At 38.3% G+C, this 17,052-nt stretch overlaps 1 protein-coding gene across 9 annotated transcripts in view; it reads right to left on the bottom strand.

Annotated features, from left to right (window-relative positions):
- The window catches only part of dync2h1 (dynein cytoplasmic 2 heavy chain 1), a 509,574-nt gene that overhangs the window by 323,338 nt on the left and 169,184 nt on the right, over nucleotides 1–17,052 (bottom strand). For all 9 annotated transcript variants that reach the window (XR_011342189.1, XM_069891176.1, XM_069891173.1 and 6 more), the window contains 4 exons: nucleotides 16,742–16,886; nucleotides 12,062–12,164; nucleotides 4,573–4,740; nucleotides 3,089–3,219 (listed from right to left, as the gene is read on the bottom strand). Coding sequence is in view for 8 of the 9 variants with exons in the window: in XM_069891176.1 (XP_069747277.1) it covers nucleotides 3,089–3,219; nucleotides 4,573–4,740; nucleotides 12,062–12,164; nucleotides 16,742–16,886 (547 nt within the window). In the remaining variant the exon portion in view is untranslated. The remainder of the gene's footprint in view (nucleotides 1–3,088; nucleotides 3,220–4,572; nucleotides 4,741–12,061; nucleotides 12,165–16,741; nucleotides 16,887–17,052) is intronic.

Below are 17,052 nucleotides of genomic sequence, written 5' to 3'. Positions count from 1 at the left end.
CCAACACCCAACCCCAACCAACCAATTTTCCCCTGCAGTCGCTGCAACCGTGTCTGTCTGTCCCGCATCGGACTTGTCAGCCACAAACGAGCCTGCAGCTGACGTGGACTTTTACCCCCTCCATAAATCTTCGTCCGCGAAGCCAAGCCAAAGAATCTTAACATAATGTACTTTCCTTCATATATGGCTTAGACTTTGAAAGATACAAGGCAGCAAAAGGAAACCTTTGCTAATTAACAATATGCATCATGTAAAATTTAAGAACTTTATTACAGCATATTATTGGGAAACAATTGCCACAGAGTCTAGATTTGTTTCTCCTCGGAAATACTGAGGACGCAAGATCCAAAATGAGGCTATCCAACTATCAATTAGAATTTCTTAAAATTGCATGAGGGGTGGCCAGGAAATGTATTGCAGTTACTTGGAAGTCTGATTCCCCTCTGGATATAGCTCGATGGAATGCGGAAATGCATAGTTGTGTTCCCCTGGAGAAAATTACTTACAATCTCAAGAAGAAGTATAATATGTTCTTGCAGGTATGGCAGCCACATTTTCAGAATGCAGGTTGAATATTTAGGGATACTTATTCTGTTCCTGAGTTCTACATCCTGGTTCTTTCCCCTACTTGAGATCTAGATTAGAAAAGGAATTAGATTCTCTGAACTGGACACTGACAGTTCCTTCTCTTTTCCTTTTTTCCTGCTTTTCTGTTCCTTTTTCCTAATCTATTTTCTTTCTTTTATTTCTGGACTTTGTTCAGGTGGGAGGGGGATGGGACTGTATGGAGATATGGACAACTTGTACCATTGATTTCTTCTCATTTCAATTTATGTATTTAAGTAAAGGTTATTTCTTGATACATGTTGTCCACAAAATTAAAGTATTTAAAAAAAACTTCATGTACAATTAATATTAGAAGAAATATTTCCATGCCTCTTAAAAAGGCTCACTGGCCTAGAAATTGGAACATGCTGTAGGATACTCTTGCATGATGCTGCCATCACCCAGCATTGCAAGAGAACATGTTGTAGGATCCTCTCGTGCAATGCTATCATCACCTAGCAGGGATGGAGGTGGGCGGAGGGAGTGAGAGGGAGGGAGGGAGGGAGCGAGTGAGAGGGGGAGGGAGTGAGAAAGAGGGAGGAAATGAGCGAGAGGGGGCGGGAGCAAGCAAGCAGGAGGGAGGAGTGTGAGCGAAGGAGGCAGGCACAGATCGGAAGGAGTGAAAATGGGGGAGGGCTGTGGGGTCAGGGTCGGAGCACTGCCATCACCCAGCATCGTAAGAGAGTAGCCATCTCTCCATCATCTTCTCCTGTGAGTGTTAACCTTTAATTATGATCTTATGACTATATGCAGTTATTTTTATTAGTATGTACTGTATTATTATGTTTAAGTGTATTGCAAAATGCTTTATATGCATATAAAGGTAAAATATATACTATGTACTAAGATAAACATTTGACTAACAGACCCTAAATAATGACTGTATGTACCTGTCTGACGCATACAAATCCAAATTAAAGACAGACTTGGGTAACGGAACTAGTTTTTAACCTGGAGACTGCCTGCACACTAAAATCTTTATGAGAGCTACCTAGAACATCATTCCCAGTTCCGTTTTTATCAAAAGCAGACTTGCTTCTGTGTGAGTGGCTCATTTTACATCAACATCAGGATTAAGAAATGGGAATAAGATTAAGCCATTTAGTACTGCCAGCCTCCTCTGTCATCCAGTAGGGTCATGGCTGATTCTTCAATGACACTTTCCTTCCATTTTCTCATAATTCTTGATTCCCTTATTGATTAATAATCTGTCTATCTCAGCCTTAAATAATCACAAGGACTCCACTCTGACAATTCTCTGGCAAGGAGTTGCAAAGATTCACCACATCTGAAAGAATTTCTTCCACCCACTCTTAAATGGGCATCTCCTTACACTGAGACAATATTTTGGACAATGGAATTCTCATTGAGGAAACATCCTGTCAGTATTTATCCTGACTAGCCCCCTAAGAATGAAAGTCTCAATAAGATTGCCTCTCATTCCTCTAAATTCCAAAGAGTAGAACCCAGCCCATTTAACCTTCCCTCATAGCACAATCCTTCCATATGTAGGATCACCCTCATGAGCCTTCCTTAAACTGCCTCCAATACTGTTTCTTAGTTAAGGAGACCAACACTATTTAGAGTGCTGATTATCCAAAACAGAAAATGTTTAAAGTACTCAGCAAGTCAGGGACCATTTATACAAAGAGAAATAGAGTTAATGTTTCAGTTCAAAGACTTTTCATTGGAATATAGTGTAATGTTAACTTTTGGTAGCATTTTCTGCTTTTGTTTCAGATTTTCAGCATCTGCAGGGTTTTTTGATTTGCAGTTCTCTAGATGTGGTCTCAGTACCACCTTATGTAGTTTAAGTAGGATTCTAAACAAAATATCTCATTAGCCATCGCTAGATTTTGTGCATAGGAACACCTAAATCCTTTTATGCTGCAGCTTTCTGCAGTTTTTCTCAATTTAAATAATACTTTTCTTTTGTTCTTCGTTGCAAATTAAACATCTTTACTTATCCCCATACTATATTAATTATCCACACCCTTAATCTATCAGTATCTGCAACTGCTTGCATCTTACTAGCAGATTATCTTCCCAACCATTTTTGTCATCCACAAATGTAGGTCCATATCATTAATATACATACTGTAAACGATTGTGGTCTCAGAAATTACCTCTGGTGAACTCCATTAATGAAAGATTACCAACTTGAAAATGCCTCCCTTATCCAGACTGCAAGTTAGACAGTCCTCTATCCATACCAATATATCACCTCCTATGCTCTAATCTTATGACTTTACCTTTTGTGAAAAACACTGTCCAGTTTCCTAAAAATCCAGTAATACAGCAACTGGCTCCACCATCAATTCTGGTTGAGATTTCCTCAAAAAACAACCAAATCCTTTCACAAAGCCATGTAGACTTTATTAGATTATGACATTCCAAATGTGTAGCTTCTTTGCCTCATTTTAAAAGTGTTATCCAATAATTAAACTTGCAGGGCAAATAGATTATTGGTAATCAAGAATACCTTTTGGATAACATCTTTCAAGTCAGAAGAACTTAACTTTCCCAACATCTTTCCATGTGGAGGCAACGGCTGGTCTGGGGCAGTCATGGAACCAGCTTCATGCGATGCACCCCAAGTTACATAAAATGAACCTTAAAATAAAATCAGGATTTTTAACATAAACTTTTTTGGAACAATTATATGAAAATGCATTTTTCAACAAGGCATGTGAACTGTGAAAATCCTGTTTCTACCATTTAAGAAAAACAATGGTCTCTTCACTGACACTAAAGCATTATCATTCAATACATTGACCATTACATATACAAATCTTTATTCAAGCCATATATTCATAGACACAAGGTGACAACGAAAACCCAAATTGATGTAAATAATGAACATTGCTCTTCAAGTTATAAACAGTGTTCTGATCAAGTGCATCATAGCTTGGTGCCAAGAACTGCTCTGTCCAAGACCACAAGAAATTGCTCATTACTTATTGTGAACATATCAGTTCAGGCCATCACACAAACAAACTCCCCTCCATAAACTCCACCTCGCTTCCTCCTGCCTCAGGATAGCAGTCAATATATAAAAGACCCACCCCACCCCATTCACAGCCTGTTCTCATCCTGTCTGGCAGAAAATACATAAGTTTGACCTCCAGATCAAGGACAGTTTCTCCCCTGCTGTTAGAACATTACAGCACACAGTACAGGCCCTTTGACCCTCGATGTTGTGCCTACTATGTTATCAGATTATTGAATTGTTCTTTCATTAGTAAAATCATGTATTCTTACATTGTTTAAACTAAACCTTTTCTCAGTAACACTGCTCTCTACATGTTTTTCTTTTGAACTATTTGCTGTACTTATGGTAAGTATTGGTGACTTACCTGGATAACACACAAAACAGAGCTTTTCTACATAACAAAAATAATGATGCCACTTCCCAACTCTTTCTCCACATATCACGACTTACTCGTAGTGAAATCTCCGTCACGGCCCTGAATATATTAAATAACTCTACCTCCACACCTTTCTGAGGTAGTCTTAACTGAGACAAGATATTCCTCTTCATCTCTCATCATAAACAAAATTCATTATGAAACAAAATTCCTTTGTTCTCAATATCCTTAAAAAAATCTCACTATCCATCTATCAATTCCCCTTAGAATCCTTTATGGCTCGATGAGATCATCTCTCCTTCTCCTAAAATCCAAAGTATGATATAACTCAGATAAATTGCCACGCAACTCTTCAGAAATCGTGACAATTCTTTTTCTCCCACTGTTCCTGCTCAACCTGCAGAGTTCCTTCAGCTTATTGTGTTTTTATAATACAAAATGTAAGCTTTATTCAACAGATCTGTAATTATCCAAAGCTGTTAAGTGAATTCCTTGCCCTGGAAATTATATTGATGGGTAAAAGTAGATAAACAGTGCATTTTTCCATTGTTATCACTTGTAATTTACCTAATAATTCAAAAATATAAAATGCAATTACCCTTCATGTTATCCAGTGAATCTGATCCCCAATCTCCTCGAATAACTGACATTAAAATGTTATCAAAAATAATTAAATTTCTGGATCCTACTATACGGTCACGAAACAAACGTTGTGCTTCATACGCAATGACTTCAAGAATGTGGTCAGCTGATTGTTGTGATTCACCTAAAAATAATTTTCAAAACAATTTTAATTTTAAAATTTCAAGGAAAAGATGTGTAAAATTTCAAGGAAAAGGTAATTGCTAAGATTCATACTATGGTCTGCATATTAGAATAAAAATACATACACATTTTCTCCAGCGTTTTAGGAAAATATATCAAAGACGAAAATTCAAACAAATGTTCCAATAAAAGTCGTAAATGAAAAATAAGATAATAGGAGGTGTTGTATCAATGAACCGTGACAAGTGTAATTATACAAGATTGGAAGAAGAACAAGTGATTCACTGCTTCACCTGGAATGATACATCTTCTTCAGACTAGCAAATCAAATATACCCAAAAAAATTACGATAAAAGTTCAGGTTTTATTGCTGATTTTCAGTAGCCTGAAAGGTACAGTGGACCTATTTTGTTACAATTAATTGTGGATGTGGCCATCCACTCCAAGAACAAGGTTATGAATTCAAAGTTCAATGGACAAATTTATTTTTAGAGTACACACATAACATCACATAGAACCCTGAGATTCTTTTTCCTGTGGGCCAAGCAGAATTTCAACTTACTGGTAACTGTAAATTGTATTCAAGAAGAAATATATGCATACAAAAGAGAGAAATGTAATCAAACTGACTGTGCAAATACAGAAAAATATCCAGTAATATTGTGTTAAGTAAGATTTCTTAAGTGAATCAGTCTGTTGTTTAGGAATTTGGTGGTTGAAGGTTAGCAACTGTATCCTAAACCTGATGGTACGAGTCCTGTACCTCTTTCCTTATGGCAGCAATGAGAACAGACCACGTCCAGGGTGGTGTGGATTCTTGATTGCGACTACTCTCCAATGACAGCGTTCCATGTAGATTTTCTTGATGGGGAGAATTTTGACTGTGATGTATTGGGCTGTGTCCTCTACCATTTTCAGGGCTTTCTGCTCAGAGATATTGGTGCCCCCATACCAGGCCGTGATGCACTTTCCATGACCCATCTGTAGAAGACTGTCAAGGTTTCCGATGACATCCCAAACCTCCGCAAACTCTTGAGGAAGTAGATGCACCAGAGTGCTTTCTTCATGAGACAGTGAGAGCCAGGAATTTAAATTTACTCACTCTCTCCACCTCTAATGATCACTGGATCGTACACCTCTAGTTTTCCTCTCTTAAAGTCTATAATCAGCTCCTTGGCCTTGGTGTCTTTGAGTGAGAGGCTGCTTTTAATCATTCAGCCAAGTTTTCAATCTCCTTCCTGTACGCTGACTTATCACTCACTTTTATACAGCCCACTTCGGTGGTATCATCAACAATTTTGTAAATAGCACTGTTGTTAAACCCACCCACACCCACAGGTGTAAGGCAACTTTGGTGTGATGGAGATTTTGGAGGAGATGTTCTAGCCAATCTGCATTGATTAGGGTCTGGAGGTGAGGAAAGCCAGGATCCAATTACATTGTAGGGTATTGATGCCCTAGAGTTTGCTGATTAGTTTTGATGGGTTGGAGCAGTTAGCAAATGAGAACATAGACAAAAGAACATAAACCAAAAAGCTGCCAAACACAGGGCCAGAAGGCATGCTGGAAGGTCAGAAACAGAAAAAAAAGAGAGAAAATATAAGAAAATAAAACAAACAGATTGAGGCAAGATTACAGATGACAGAGAAATCACATCACCTTAAGTTGTAGAAATTGAAATTAAGTTCAGAAGACTGCAATATACCAGAAGATGAGGTGCTATTCCTCAAGCTTATGCTGGGCCTCACCGTACTGATAAATAGGTCAAAGTTGGGTTGGGAAATATAATTTAAGTTTTAGGCAATGGGAGGGTCAGGATTACCCTGCAGTGTGACTATAGGTGTTCTGCAGAATTGTCACTCAATTTACATTTGGTTTAGCCAAAGGAGAGGAGACCACACTGTGAACGCCGAATGAAATATACTAGGCTGGAAGTACAAGAGACTCTGCTCCACCTGGAATAACACATCTTCCTCTGTTTTAGCATTATGCATGGACCATTATTCTCTTTTTGATTACATAGTGCACACTTCCATTCCCACCAAACCCCACCTTCTTATCGAGTTATTGCATATGTGAAAAAGGGTCTTTGACCAACAGATCTTCCAGCAGATGCAGATGTTGAGTATTTCCAGAATTTTCTGTTTTTATTGATGCTTCCAAAATCTGTGGTTTTTTTTATTTTTAAGGTAACATAATTTTCTTCTCATGTGTCAATGCAGTTAATTAACAAGAGCACTAGGTGGCAGTGCATGAACAATACTTCTAAATTGTAACAATTAAAGCCAGTTAACCAGGTGAATGTATTCAATTTTTAAATGCAATTTAAGATCAAAATATCAATTGATCAGTGTTCTGTAGCTGTGAATGGCAGAACCACATCACTCAACACCACAAGTAGCAACTTTAAGGAACCCGGGAACAAAGTAGCCATGGAGCTGAGGACGCAGTTGGGTTGAATGCAAACAAAAATACTTTGAAAATAGGAACAGGAGAAGGCCATTCAGGCCCTCAAGCCTGCTCCTCTATTCCATCAATCATGGCTGATTATAGGACTTCAGTACTCTATTCCTGCTTTCTCTCCATACCCTTTGTTTTTTTACATCATGAGGGCCACAATGAACTCTCTATTGAATACAGTAGAATTCACATTATCCGGAATTCAACCAGAAACTCACAGCAGCAATAATAAATGGATAAATTCAAATAAATAAGATTGGGCAGATGGACATCACAGGGGAATGCTGACCCTTCATCAGACACATGCAGATTTGCCCTGCTGAACTAGCAATGCCCCTCAATATGCGTGCATTCTTTTCACTGTGGCCATTTGCACAAAGGTGGGTTGGGTTGTCAGCGTAAGGAAGGTGCACCAAAAGCCTCTTGAATGGAGGTGATCAGATTGTCAGCGTGAGAAAGGTGCTCATGTAAAAGTAAATGTTCTCACATAAACCCTTGGTGAAGATGGGAGCAAACATTCAGCCAGCAGAGCACCCGGGTTGTACACTGGCCACAGCAGCTGTTTGAATAAAGTTTCAATAAAGTTGCATTACAATAAATTGGCGGCACCTTGGATGAAGAGCCGGCCGACGCCATTCGCTGCTGAAGCAACTCTCTCATTCTCTCCTTACTGCTTCATAAGTCCTTATCTTTATTAGTATTAGGTGCATTAGTAAGGTTTTAACTGTAAACATGGGGGAGAGGGGTTAATTATGATGACAACACAGTTAGTGTAGCAGCTGATCAATGACTAAGGCTCAAATTTAAATTTGGTAGGTTACAAGAATTACCTGATTGAAGTAAACTTTACATAATAAGATTACAATACGATTTTATTTTTCAAATTATTTTACATTTTGCACTACCTTTATCTTTTAAATGGTGTATTCTTAATATAGGTTTACTAGTTAGGCACTGGAAGAGTGAGTCTCAGTTACTGGAAAATTCACATATCCAACATTCGCGATCCCCGTAGGTACCAGATACTGTATATTTCGGCATGTAAGTCGACCTTCAGATTAAGTTGGGTCCCTATTTTCCAGACTTATTTTCATGGTTTTATCATATATTGGGAGTATAAATTGATCTCCCAAAAATCGTGATGACTGAGCTGTTGAGCATTGCCTGAGGGTGGTTGTTATCATTGAGCCTCCAGCAAAATGACACAAGTTTGAAGCGAGTTTTAAATTGAAAGTGATAGAAATGCCCACGAAATCCAGCAACTATGCAGCTGTAAGAAAATTTGAGATCGATTTTGAGTTTGTAAGAGACAGGAGAAAGAAAGATGAATCTTTAAGAAAAATACCAGAGAAGCAATGTGCGATGAGGACTCCTTTGTTGGCCAGAGTTAAAAAATCACGTTGCAGAATGGGTACGTGAACAGAAGCAACACAGTCAAATGAAATAAAATCAGAACATTTGCAATGAAATGGGCAAAGTCGTACCTAGACCTCAGTAAAGATTTTGAAGCTATATTAAGCTGGTGCAACCATTTCATGAACAGGAAGAATCTGGTATTATGACAAAAAATTGCTCAGAAACTACCAAAAGGTCTTGATCATAAAGTTATGTTTTCACCATATGTAACTGGCAAATATTGGAAACATGGACAAAACCCCCATGAATTTTGACATGATAGGCAATAAAACAGTGGAATGTGAAGGTGTGAAAACTGCACAAGCTAGAAGTACAGGCCACAAAAAGACCAGGTTTACAGTGGTATTGTTGTGCATGGCCAATGGGACTAAGTTAAGATCCAGGATAATCTTCAAGTGGAAACTTAAACTTAAAATAAAATTCGCTGGAGGTATTTTTGTACATTTTCATGAAAAGGTATGGATGGATGAAAGTGGTGTAAAACTATGGATAGACAATGTGTGGAACAAGCAGCCAGGCAGTTTATGCAAGGAACAGAGTTTGCTGGTCTGGAATAGGTTTCGTAGCTACTTAACTGAGAAGACTAAAAGTAGGTTAGCACTAAATAATACTTAAATGGCGGCTGTCCCAGGTGGTTTGGCGTCTATATTTCAACCTCTTGAACAAGCCATTCAAAGACTATGTACGTCAAGAATGGAATACTTGGATGATGAGTGCAGAAAAATCATTCACTAAAGGCGGGGCAATGCATGCTGCATCACTCGATGTGCTGTGTGACTTTATGCTTAAAGAATGGGATAAAGTGAAAGTAGAAACTAATAAAATCATTTAAAAAGTGTGGTATTTTAGTAGCTGGAGATTTCAATTTTGTTTAGACCCAATTTTACATAGATGAACTAGAGTAGTAACAATTTCAAAGGCAACAAAAGGCACCTTACATTAATGAAAGACTTGGATTTAAGACACATGGAGAAGAATCCACCAAGAGAGAGAGAGATTATTATTTTTGTTCAAATAGACATAATTTGTATTCAAGGATAATTTATTTTTAATATTGGCACATCTCCAAGATAGAATTAATCAAGTTGATTACAAAGGAAGAATTTTATTGGATCATTCCCCTTTATTAATAACAGTTATGATGTTAGATAAAGAAGAATCAATTTACAGATGGAGATTTAATTCAATGTTTTAAAAAGGCCAGATTTTTGTCATTTTGTCAGAAGGCAAATTCAAACTTTTCTCGAGACTAATTCTAATTTGGTTAATAATAAATTTATTTATGGGATGCGATGAAAGCTAAGCTGAGAGGTCAAATTATAAGTAACACTTCTAAAATTAAGAAGGATTATATGAAAGAGGTAGACCAATTGGAAAAAAGAGATAATGTGTTTAGAAAAAAACATCTGCAAAGATGGACTTCTGAGGAAAAATGTCTAAGACATAAGTAAGAAACTTCAGTATAATACATTACAAGCACATAGAACAGAGAAAGCAATAATGAGAACTAAGCAGAGATATTATGAGTTAGGTGAAAGGTCCTTGTTTGGGAGTTGAAAACAGGACAAGTTTCAAGAATGATTAATGCAATTAAGTTCGAGTCAAATGTGACTACCTATAAACCTCAAGAAATCAGTGAAGCTCTAAGCAATTTTATTCCAAGTTACATAAATCAGTCGCAGAGAGACGATAACAAAATAGAAGACTCTTTGTCACAGATAAGGCTACCAAGGTTAAGTTTACAAGAGCAAGTGGAGCTGGATGCCCACTTCACCCCAACAGAGGTGAGGGAAGCATTGAGCTCATTACGAAATAATCAATTTCTGGGAGAAGATAGTTTCCCATCTAAATTTTATAAAGAAATTTAAAATTTGTTGATTTCTCCTTTTATGAAAGTATTAGATCAGATATCAGTAACACACATTCTCCTGGAATCTTTTACTACTGTGATAATAATGCTAATACCAAAAAAGAGACAGAAATCCTTTAAAACCATCAATAGCTATTTCATTATTGAATGTAGATTTATAAGATAATTGCAAAAATTTTAACTAAAAGATTGACAAAATTTTTACCAAAGTTAGATCAGACAGGGTTTGTTTAAAAAAAAGAGACAATCTGCGAACAATGTAATTAGGTAACAGTATAATACATCTGACACAAACGAGGGGAGATCTAAGTGCAGCAGTGGCTTTAGATGCAGAAAAAGATTTGATAGATTAGAATGGGACTTTTTGTTTAAGGTGTTTGAAATACTCGGGATGGGACAGGTATTTGCAAATTAGGTTAGAGCCTTACCTAAAATGAACCTAAAATAGTAATAAATGGGCAGGTTTTAGCATCATTTCCGTTAACCAGATCTAGTAGACAAGGATGTCTATTATCACCTGCTCTATTTATCTTAGCAATAGAATCACTTGCAGAATTCATTAAATCTGATTCTGATATTAAAGGATTTGAAGTTAATCAAGAGAAATATAAAATTAATTTATTTGCTGATGTTTTGGTCTATTTGACAGAAACAATAGGTTTATTACATAAATTATACTTAAGATTGAGGAATATGGGAGTGTATTGGGTTATAAATTAAATTGGGATAAAATGAAATTATGCCCCTTACTATAGTGCCAACAAGATACCCAATTTAAATGGCCAATTAATGGAATAAAATATCTATGGATACGGGTAGATAATAAATAATTTACATAAATTGAATTATTTACCTTTATTTAAGACAATTGGAGAGGATTTGAATAAGTGGAAGATACTGCAAAAACATTATTGGGTAGGGTTAATTGTGTTAAAATGAATATATTTCCTTATTTCAAACATTACTAATAACACCACAAAAGTTTTTTCAAGAGTTAAATAAATATACAAGAAGCTTTCTTTGGAAGGGTAGGAATGACAAGAGTTTCTTTAGATAAACTGACATGAAAGTTTGAGTTAGGAGGTTTACAGTTAGCAAATTTTAAAAACTACTATAATGCAGCTCAAATTAGGTTACTCGCTTCATTTTTTGATGAGGGAGAAGTGCCAACATGGATTAAGATTGATAAAATAGGAGAGAAAATATCAGAAGACTTTATATATAAATGGGAATATAAATTAATATCTGGCAAGAGGGAAGCACCTTTGTTGAAACACTTAATTAATATCTGGAATAAGGTAAACAATAAAATTTATTGTAATGCAACTTTATTGAAACTTTATTGCTATCAGTGGATATGCTCACATTTATATACATTATACTGCACCTGCCATAGATTTGATAATTCTCCTTTGTGACTAATAAGCAAACACTTTTTAATTCTCATTTGAGAATTTTAGAAAATGCAAATAAAGTATCTAATTATTCTGTTGATAGTTACTGAATTTAAATATTCAATTTACATCATTGGAAAGAGAGAAAATATGATTTGAAATTCAGCTAATAAGGATCTTACCTCCCTCAAGGTCATATCGAAATAATCCAAGTACCCATTGTGTAAGAATGCAAGGAGTAAAGAGGTAATGGCCATTGTCATCCACGGTGAACTTTGTTCGAACCTGTATTGAACAGGATTCAGTTTATTATTGAGAGAAAATGAATGCAATTTTAATGCAACAACCTAACTTTGCAACATCTGTGTTAACAGTTTTAAATAGTTTGACATTTACACCATGCATTTTCCTGTGGCCAAATGATTTTCAACTGCAAAGTACCATACTATTTTCCTTTGTAAAGTTATGAAAAAATTAACACAATTCTAATATTTTTCAAGAATAACATTATTTTTAAAAAGTTAAGGAAAGAATTTAATTTCTACAATACTTTTCATGGTTTTTCAGAATGTCTTATATCTAGCAGAAAACAGACTGTTGGAGGAACACAAAAGGTCAAGTAGCTTCTGTGGGGTAAAAAGAATTGTTGACATTTGAGGCAAGACCCAACATCAGGAGTGAGAGTAAAGAGAAAAAACAGTTACGATAAAGAGACATTTTTGCTTCAGATTACAGCATCTGCAATCTCTTGAGTTTTCTTTATACCCAACGACGTATTTTTCAAAAGTGGCACGGTTAGGTTAGCAGTTAGCGCAACACTGTGACAGTACTCGCGGCAGGGATTCAAATCCTGCACTGCCTGCAAGGAGTTTGTACGTTTTCCCAACGTCTGCAAGGGTTTCCCCCAGACTCCTTTCACTGTTCAAAAACGTATTGGGGCAGCACAGGCTCATGAGCTGAAAGGGCCTGTTACAGCGCTGTAGGTCTAAATTTAAAATTTAAGTGGAAGTAGCTCTGCTTGCTGGCCTTAAAATGAACAGTTCCCACCTACTTCAAAAGGGCATCAATCATCCCAGTGCCCAAGAAGACCACAGTGAGATACCTCAAGGAATATCCCCCAGTATCACTCACTTCTACTGTGAGGAAATGCTTTGAGATGTTGGTCATGCCCAGAATTAACTCGTATCTAAATAAAGATCTGGAGCTACTGCAATTTGCCTACTGCCACAATCACTCCATAGCAGATGCAATCTGACTGGCTCTCGATTCAGCCCAGGATCACCTAGTCCAACAACATTCGTACATCAGGCTACTTTTCATCGACTACAGCTCAGATTTCAACACCATCATACCCTCAGTACTGATCAACAAGGTCCAAAACCTGAACCTCTGCACCTCTCTCTCCAACCAGATCCTTGACTTCCTCATCGGAAGACCACAGTCAGTAACAATTGGGAACAACATCTCCTCCTCACTGACAATTAACACAGGCGCACCTCAAGAATGAATGCTTAGCCCACTGCTCTATTCGCTCTACGCCTATGACTGTGTAGCTAGCCACAATTCAAATTCCATCTACAGTACAAATTTGACAATACCACCACAGTCTTCAGCAGAATCACAGATGGCAATAAAGATCAGTTAGTTGAGTGGTGTTAAAAAAAATAACCTTGCACTCAATGACAGCAAAGCTAAGCAACTGATTGTGGACTTCAGAAGGAGGAAATCAGGAGGACATGAACCAATCCTCATCAAGGTGTCAACAGTGGAAAGAGATAAGAACTTTAACTTCCTAGGGATCAACAACACAAAGTCTATCCTAGGGCTTCTATGTCAATGCAATCACAAAGTAGGCTTGGCAGCAGCCATACTTCATGAAGAGTTTAGGGTGATTTGGTATGACTCCTGTGTTACAAGATCAAACCACCAACCACAAAGAAGGCATATCACACAGGGGTAAAGATGAACAATTACTTTATTAACAAAATTCACCTTCAAACTTTAATTCAAAATCCCCTTTTATAACAATGCCCACTGGTTACTATGCAAATTTCTATAACAGTGTAAAACTAATAAATTCACCCAGCCTAAATATAACATATGTAATCAAAGTCTAAGCTACAATTCCAACCAGCCCACAGAAAAACTTAGACACAAAACAAACACAAAACACACAAGACTCACAAAACTTCAATCTCAACCGAAGCAAAGATCATAAACAAAATTCAGTTTGTTTGGTAAACTGAAGCGAAACGATCTTTGAGAGAGAGAGAGAGAGAGAGAGAGAGAGAGAGAGAGAGAGAGAGAGAGAGAGAGAGAGAGAGAGAGAGAGCACAAAATGCAAAGTTGTCTTGTGTTGCTTGCAGAGAGAGGAACAACTGGCTTGGTCCGGATCCTTCTGGCTGCCTTCGGAATGTTCATCCTTTTTGAAATCCCAACATTCAAAACTGTCCTCCAGACCATGACTCATGCTCTGGGCCTTCTTCCACTCCACAGCACCACCCAGTGGTGGTTTATCGTTCAAGTCCAGAATTTTTTTCATTTTCTGCACATGCTCAGTTTGTCTCAGCAGTCCACTTTCACTTTGGCTCTCTAAAGCAAACTGTCACTTTTTAACATAAAACCACACAACACATAGGCCAATGCACAACACAGAACTCTGTAACACCTGCAAATTTCTAAAGGTGTACCTGTAGAGTAGAGAACATTCTGACTGGTTGTATCACTGACTGGGATGGGAGTGCCAATGCACAAAACAGGAATAGACTACAGAGAGTTGTGAACTCAGCCAGCACCTTCATTCCATTAAAAGGCAGTGTCATAAGAAAGCAACCTCTGTCCTTGAGGATCTTCACACCCAGGCCTTGCCATCTTCACACAGCTATTATCAGGAAGGAGGTATAGGAGGCTGAAAACAAACACCCAGTGGTACAATAACAGCTTTTTCCCCCCCCTCTTCCATTAGATTTCTGAATGGACAATGAACATCTATTTATTTATATGTAACATTTGCGACATTTGCACCCATGATACTGCTGCAAAACAACAATTTCTTGAGATGTTCATGACAATAAATCCTGATTCTGAAGTTTAAATATTTTTTTGTAACCAATGACCAACATTAACTGATCAAGAATTCTAATTCTCTTCAGTGGCACCAATAAAACCAGGCGAATTTCCTTAGGTTGGCCAAATTTACAGGCTCCAGGTTCCTGACAGCCCATCTGCTTTAGGTTTTTGGTCTTCCTGTGCCAAAAAAAAACCCTCTAACCTAGCAATGTGAATTGATCAATTAAGTTTTCTGCATGTACTTTTGATTTATAAATGGTCTCCATTTTCTTTCTTTCTTTGGCTTGGCTTCGTGGACGAAGATTTATGGAGGGGTAATGTCCACGTCAGCTGCAGGCTCGTTTGTGGCTGACAAGTCCGATGCGGGACAGGCAGACACGGTTGCAGCGGTTTCAAGGGAAAATTGGTTGGTTGGGGTTGGGTGTTGGGTTTTTCCTCCTTTGTCTTTTGTCAGTGAGGTGGGCTCTGCAGTCTTCTTCAAAGGAGGTTGCTGCCTGCTGAACTGTGAGGAGCCAAGATGCACGGTTTGAGGCGTTATCAGCCCACTGGCGGTGGTCAATGTGGCAGGACCAAGAGATTTCTTTAGGCAGTCCTTGTACCTCTTCTTTGGTGCACCTCTGTCTTGGTGGCCAGTGGAGAGCTCGCCATATAACACGATCTTGGGAAGGCGATGGTCCTCCATTCTGGAGACGTGACCTACCCAGCGCAGTTTGGTCTTCAGCAGCGTGGATTCGATGCTGTCGGCCTCTGCCATCTTGAGTACTTCGATGTTGGAGATGAAGTCACTCCAATGAATGTTGAGGATGGAGCGGAGACAACGCTGGTGGAAGCTAGGAGCCGTAGGTGATGCCAGTAGAGGACCCATGATTCGGAGCCGAACAGGAGTGTGGGTATGACAACAGCTCTGTATACGCTAATCTTTGTGAGGTTTTTCAGTTGGTTGTTTTTCCAGACCCTTTTGTGTAGTCTTCAAAAGGTGCTATTTGCCTTGGCAAGTCTGTTGTCTATCTCGTTGTCAATCCTTGCATCCAATGAAATGGTGCAGCCGAGATAGGTAAACTGGTTGACCGTTTTGAGTTTTGTGTGCCCAATGGAGATGTGGGGGGGCTGGTAGTCATGGCGGGGAGCTGGCTGATGGAGGACCTCAGTTTTCTTCAGGCTGACTTCCAGGCCAAACATTTTGGGAGTTTCCGCAAAACAAGACGTCAAGCGCTGAAGAGCTGGCTCTGAATGGGCAACTAAAGCAGCAACATCTGCAAAGAGTAGTTCACGGACAAGTTGCTCTTGTGTCTTGGTGTGAGCTTGCAGGCGCCTCAGATTGAAGAGACTGCAATCCGTGCGGTACCGGATGTAAACATGATGCTGAAGAAGATTGAAAAGAGGGTTGGTGCGAGAACACAGCCTTGCTTCACGCCATTGTTAATGGAGAAGGGTTCAGAGAGCTCATTGCTGTATCTGACCCGACCTTGTTGGTTTTCGTGCAGTTGGATAACCATGTTGAGGAACATCTCCATTTTGATGACCATGAAAAGTCATCAGCTTTAAAAGTCAACACTCACCATTGATACTGCTTAAATTACCACAGATCCTCTTTGGGCAAGTTACCCCATTCAAAAATAGTTGCTGGCAGATTAATAAAGGAAGTGAAATGCATCATCAATGATCAGGTGGAAGATGTTATCACTCTGATTCTTATTCAACAACATGACCATCATCACCATCCCCTCATACCAGCACTAATAAAACATTACATTTAGTATTAAGCAAATCAGAAATATCAATTTATAACATACCTGTTCATAAATTTGTACCAGTGAACTGGCCAGTTGATGTATTCGGGTTAGATTCCCCCATATGAGATGTTTTTTAAGACTCTTATGCAGCACAGGCTGTAAGTAAGCACTGTAGATGGCCTGCAGTTGCTCTCTATCAGGGTAGCTGAAATCACAAATTAAGAAGTAACATTTCCCAACAAGAGGAATGGGGACTGTAGCACAAATATTTCACTATGCAATACTTCAGGATGAATTTCACCATCCATCTCTGTCCCACACAACAAGCACACCAGAGTGGGAGTTAATGACATCTGTGGCCACCGCCATCC

The sequence above is a fragment of the Narcine bancroftii genome, chromosome 7, assembly GCF_036971445.1.
Source record: "Narcine bancroftii isolate sNarBan1 chromosome 7, sNarBan1.hap1, whole genome shotgun sequence".
NCBI classification, from domain to species: domain Eukaryota; kingdom Metazoa; phylum Chordata; class Chondrichthyes; order Torpediniformes; family Narcinidae; genus Narcine; species Narcine bancroftii.
This window is presented reverse-complemented; position numbering and strand designations above follow the sequence as displayed.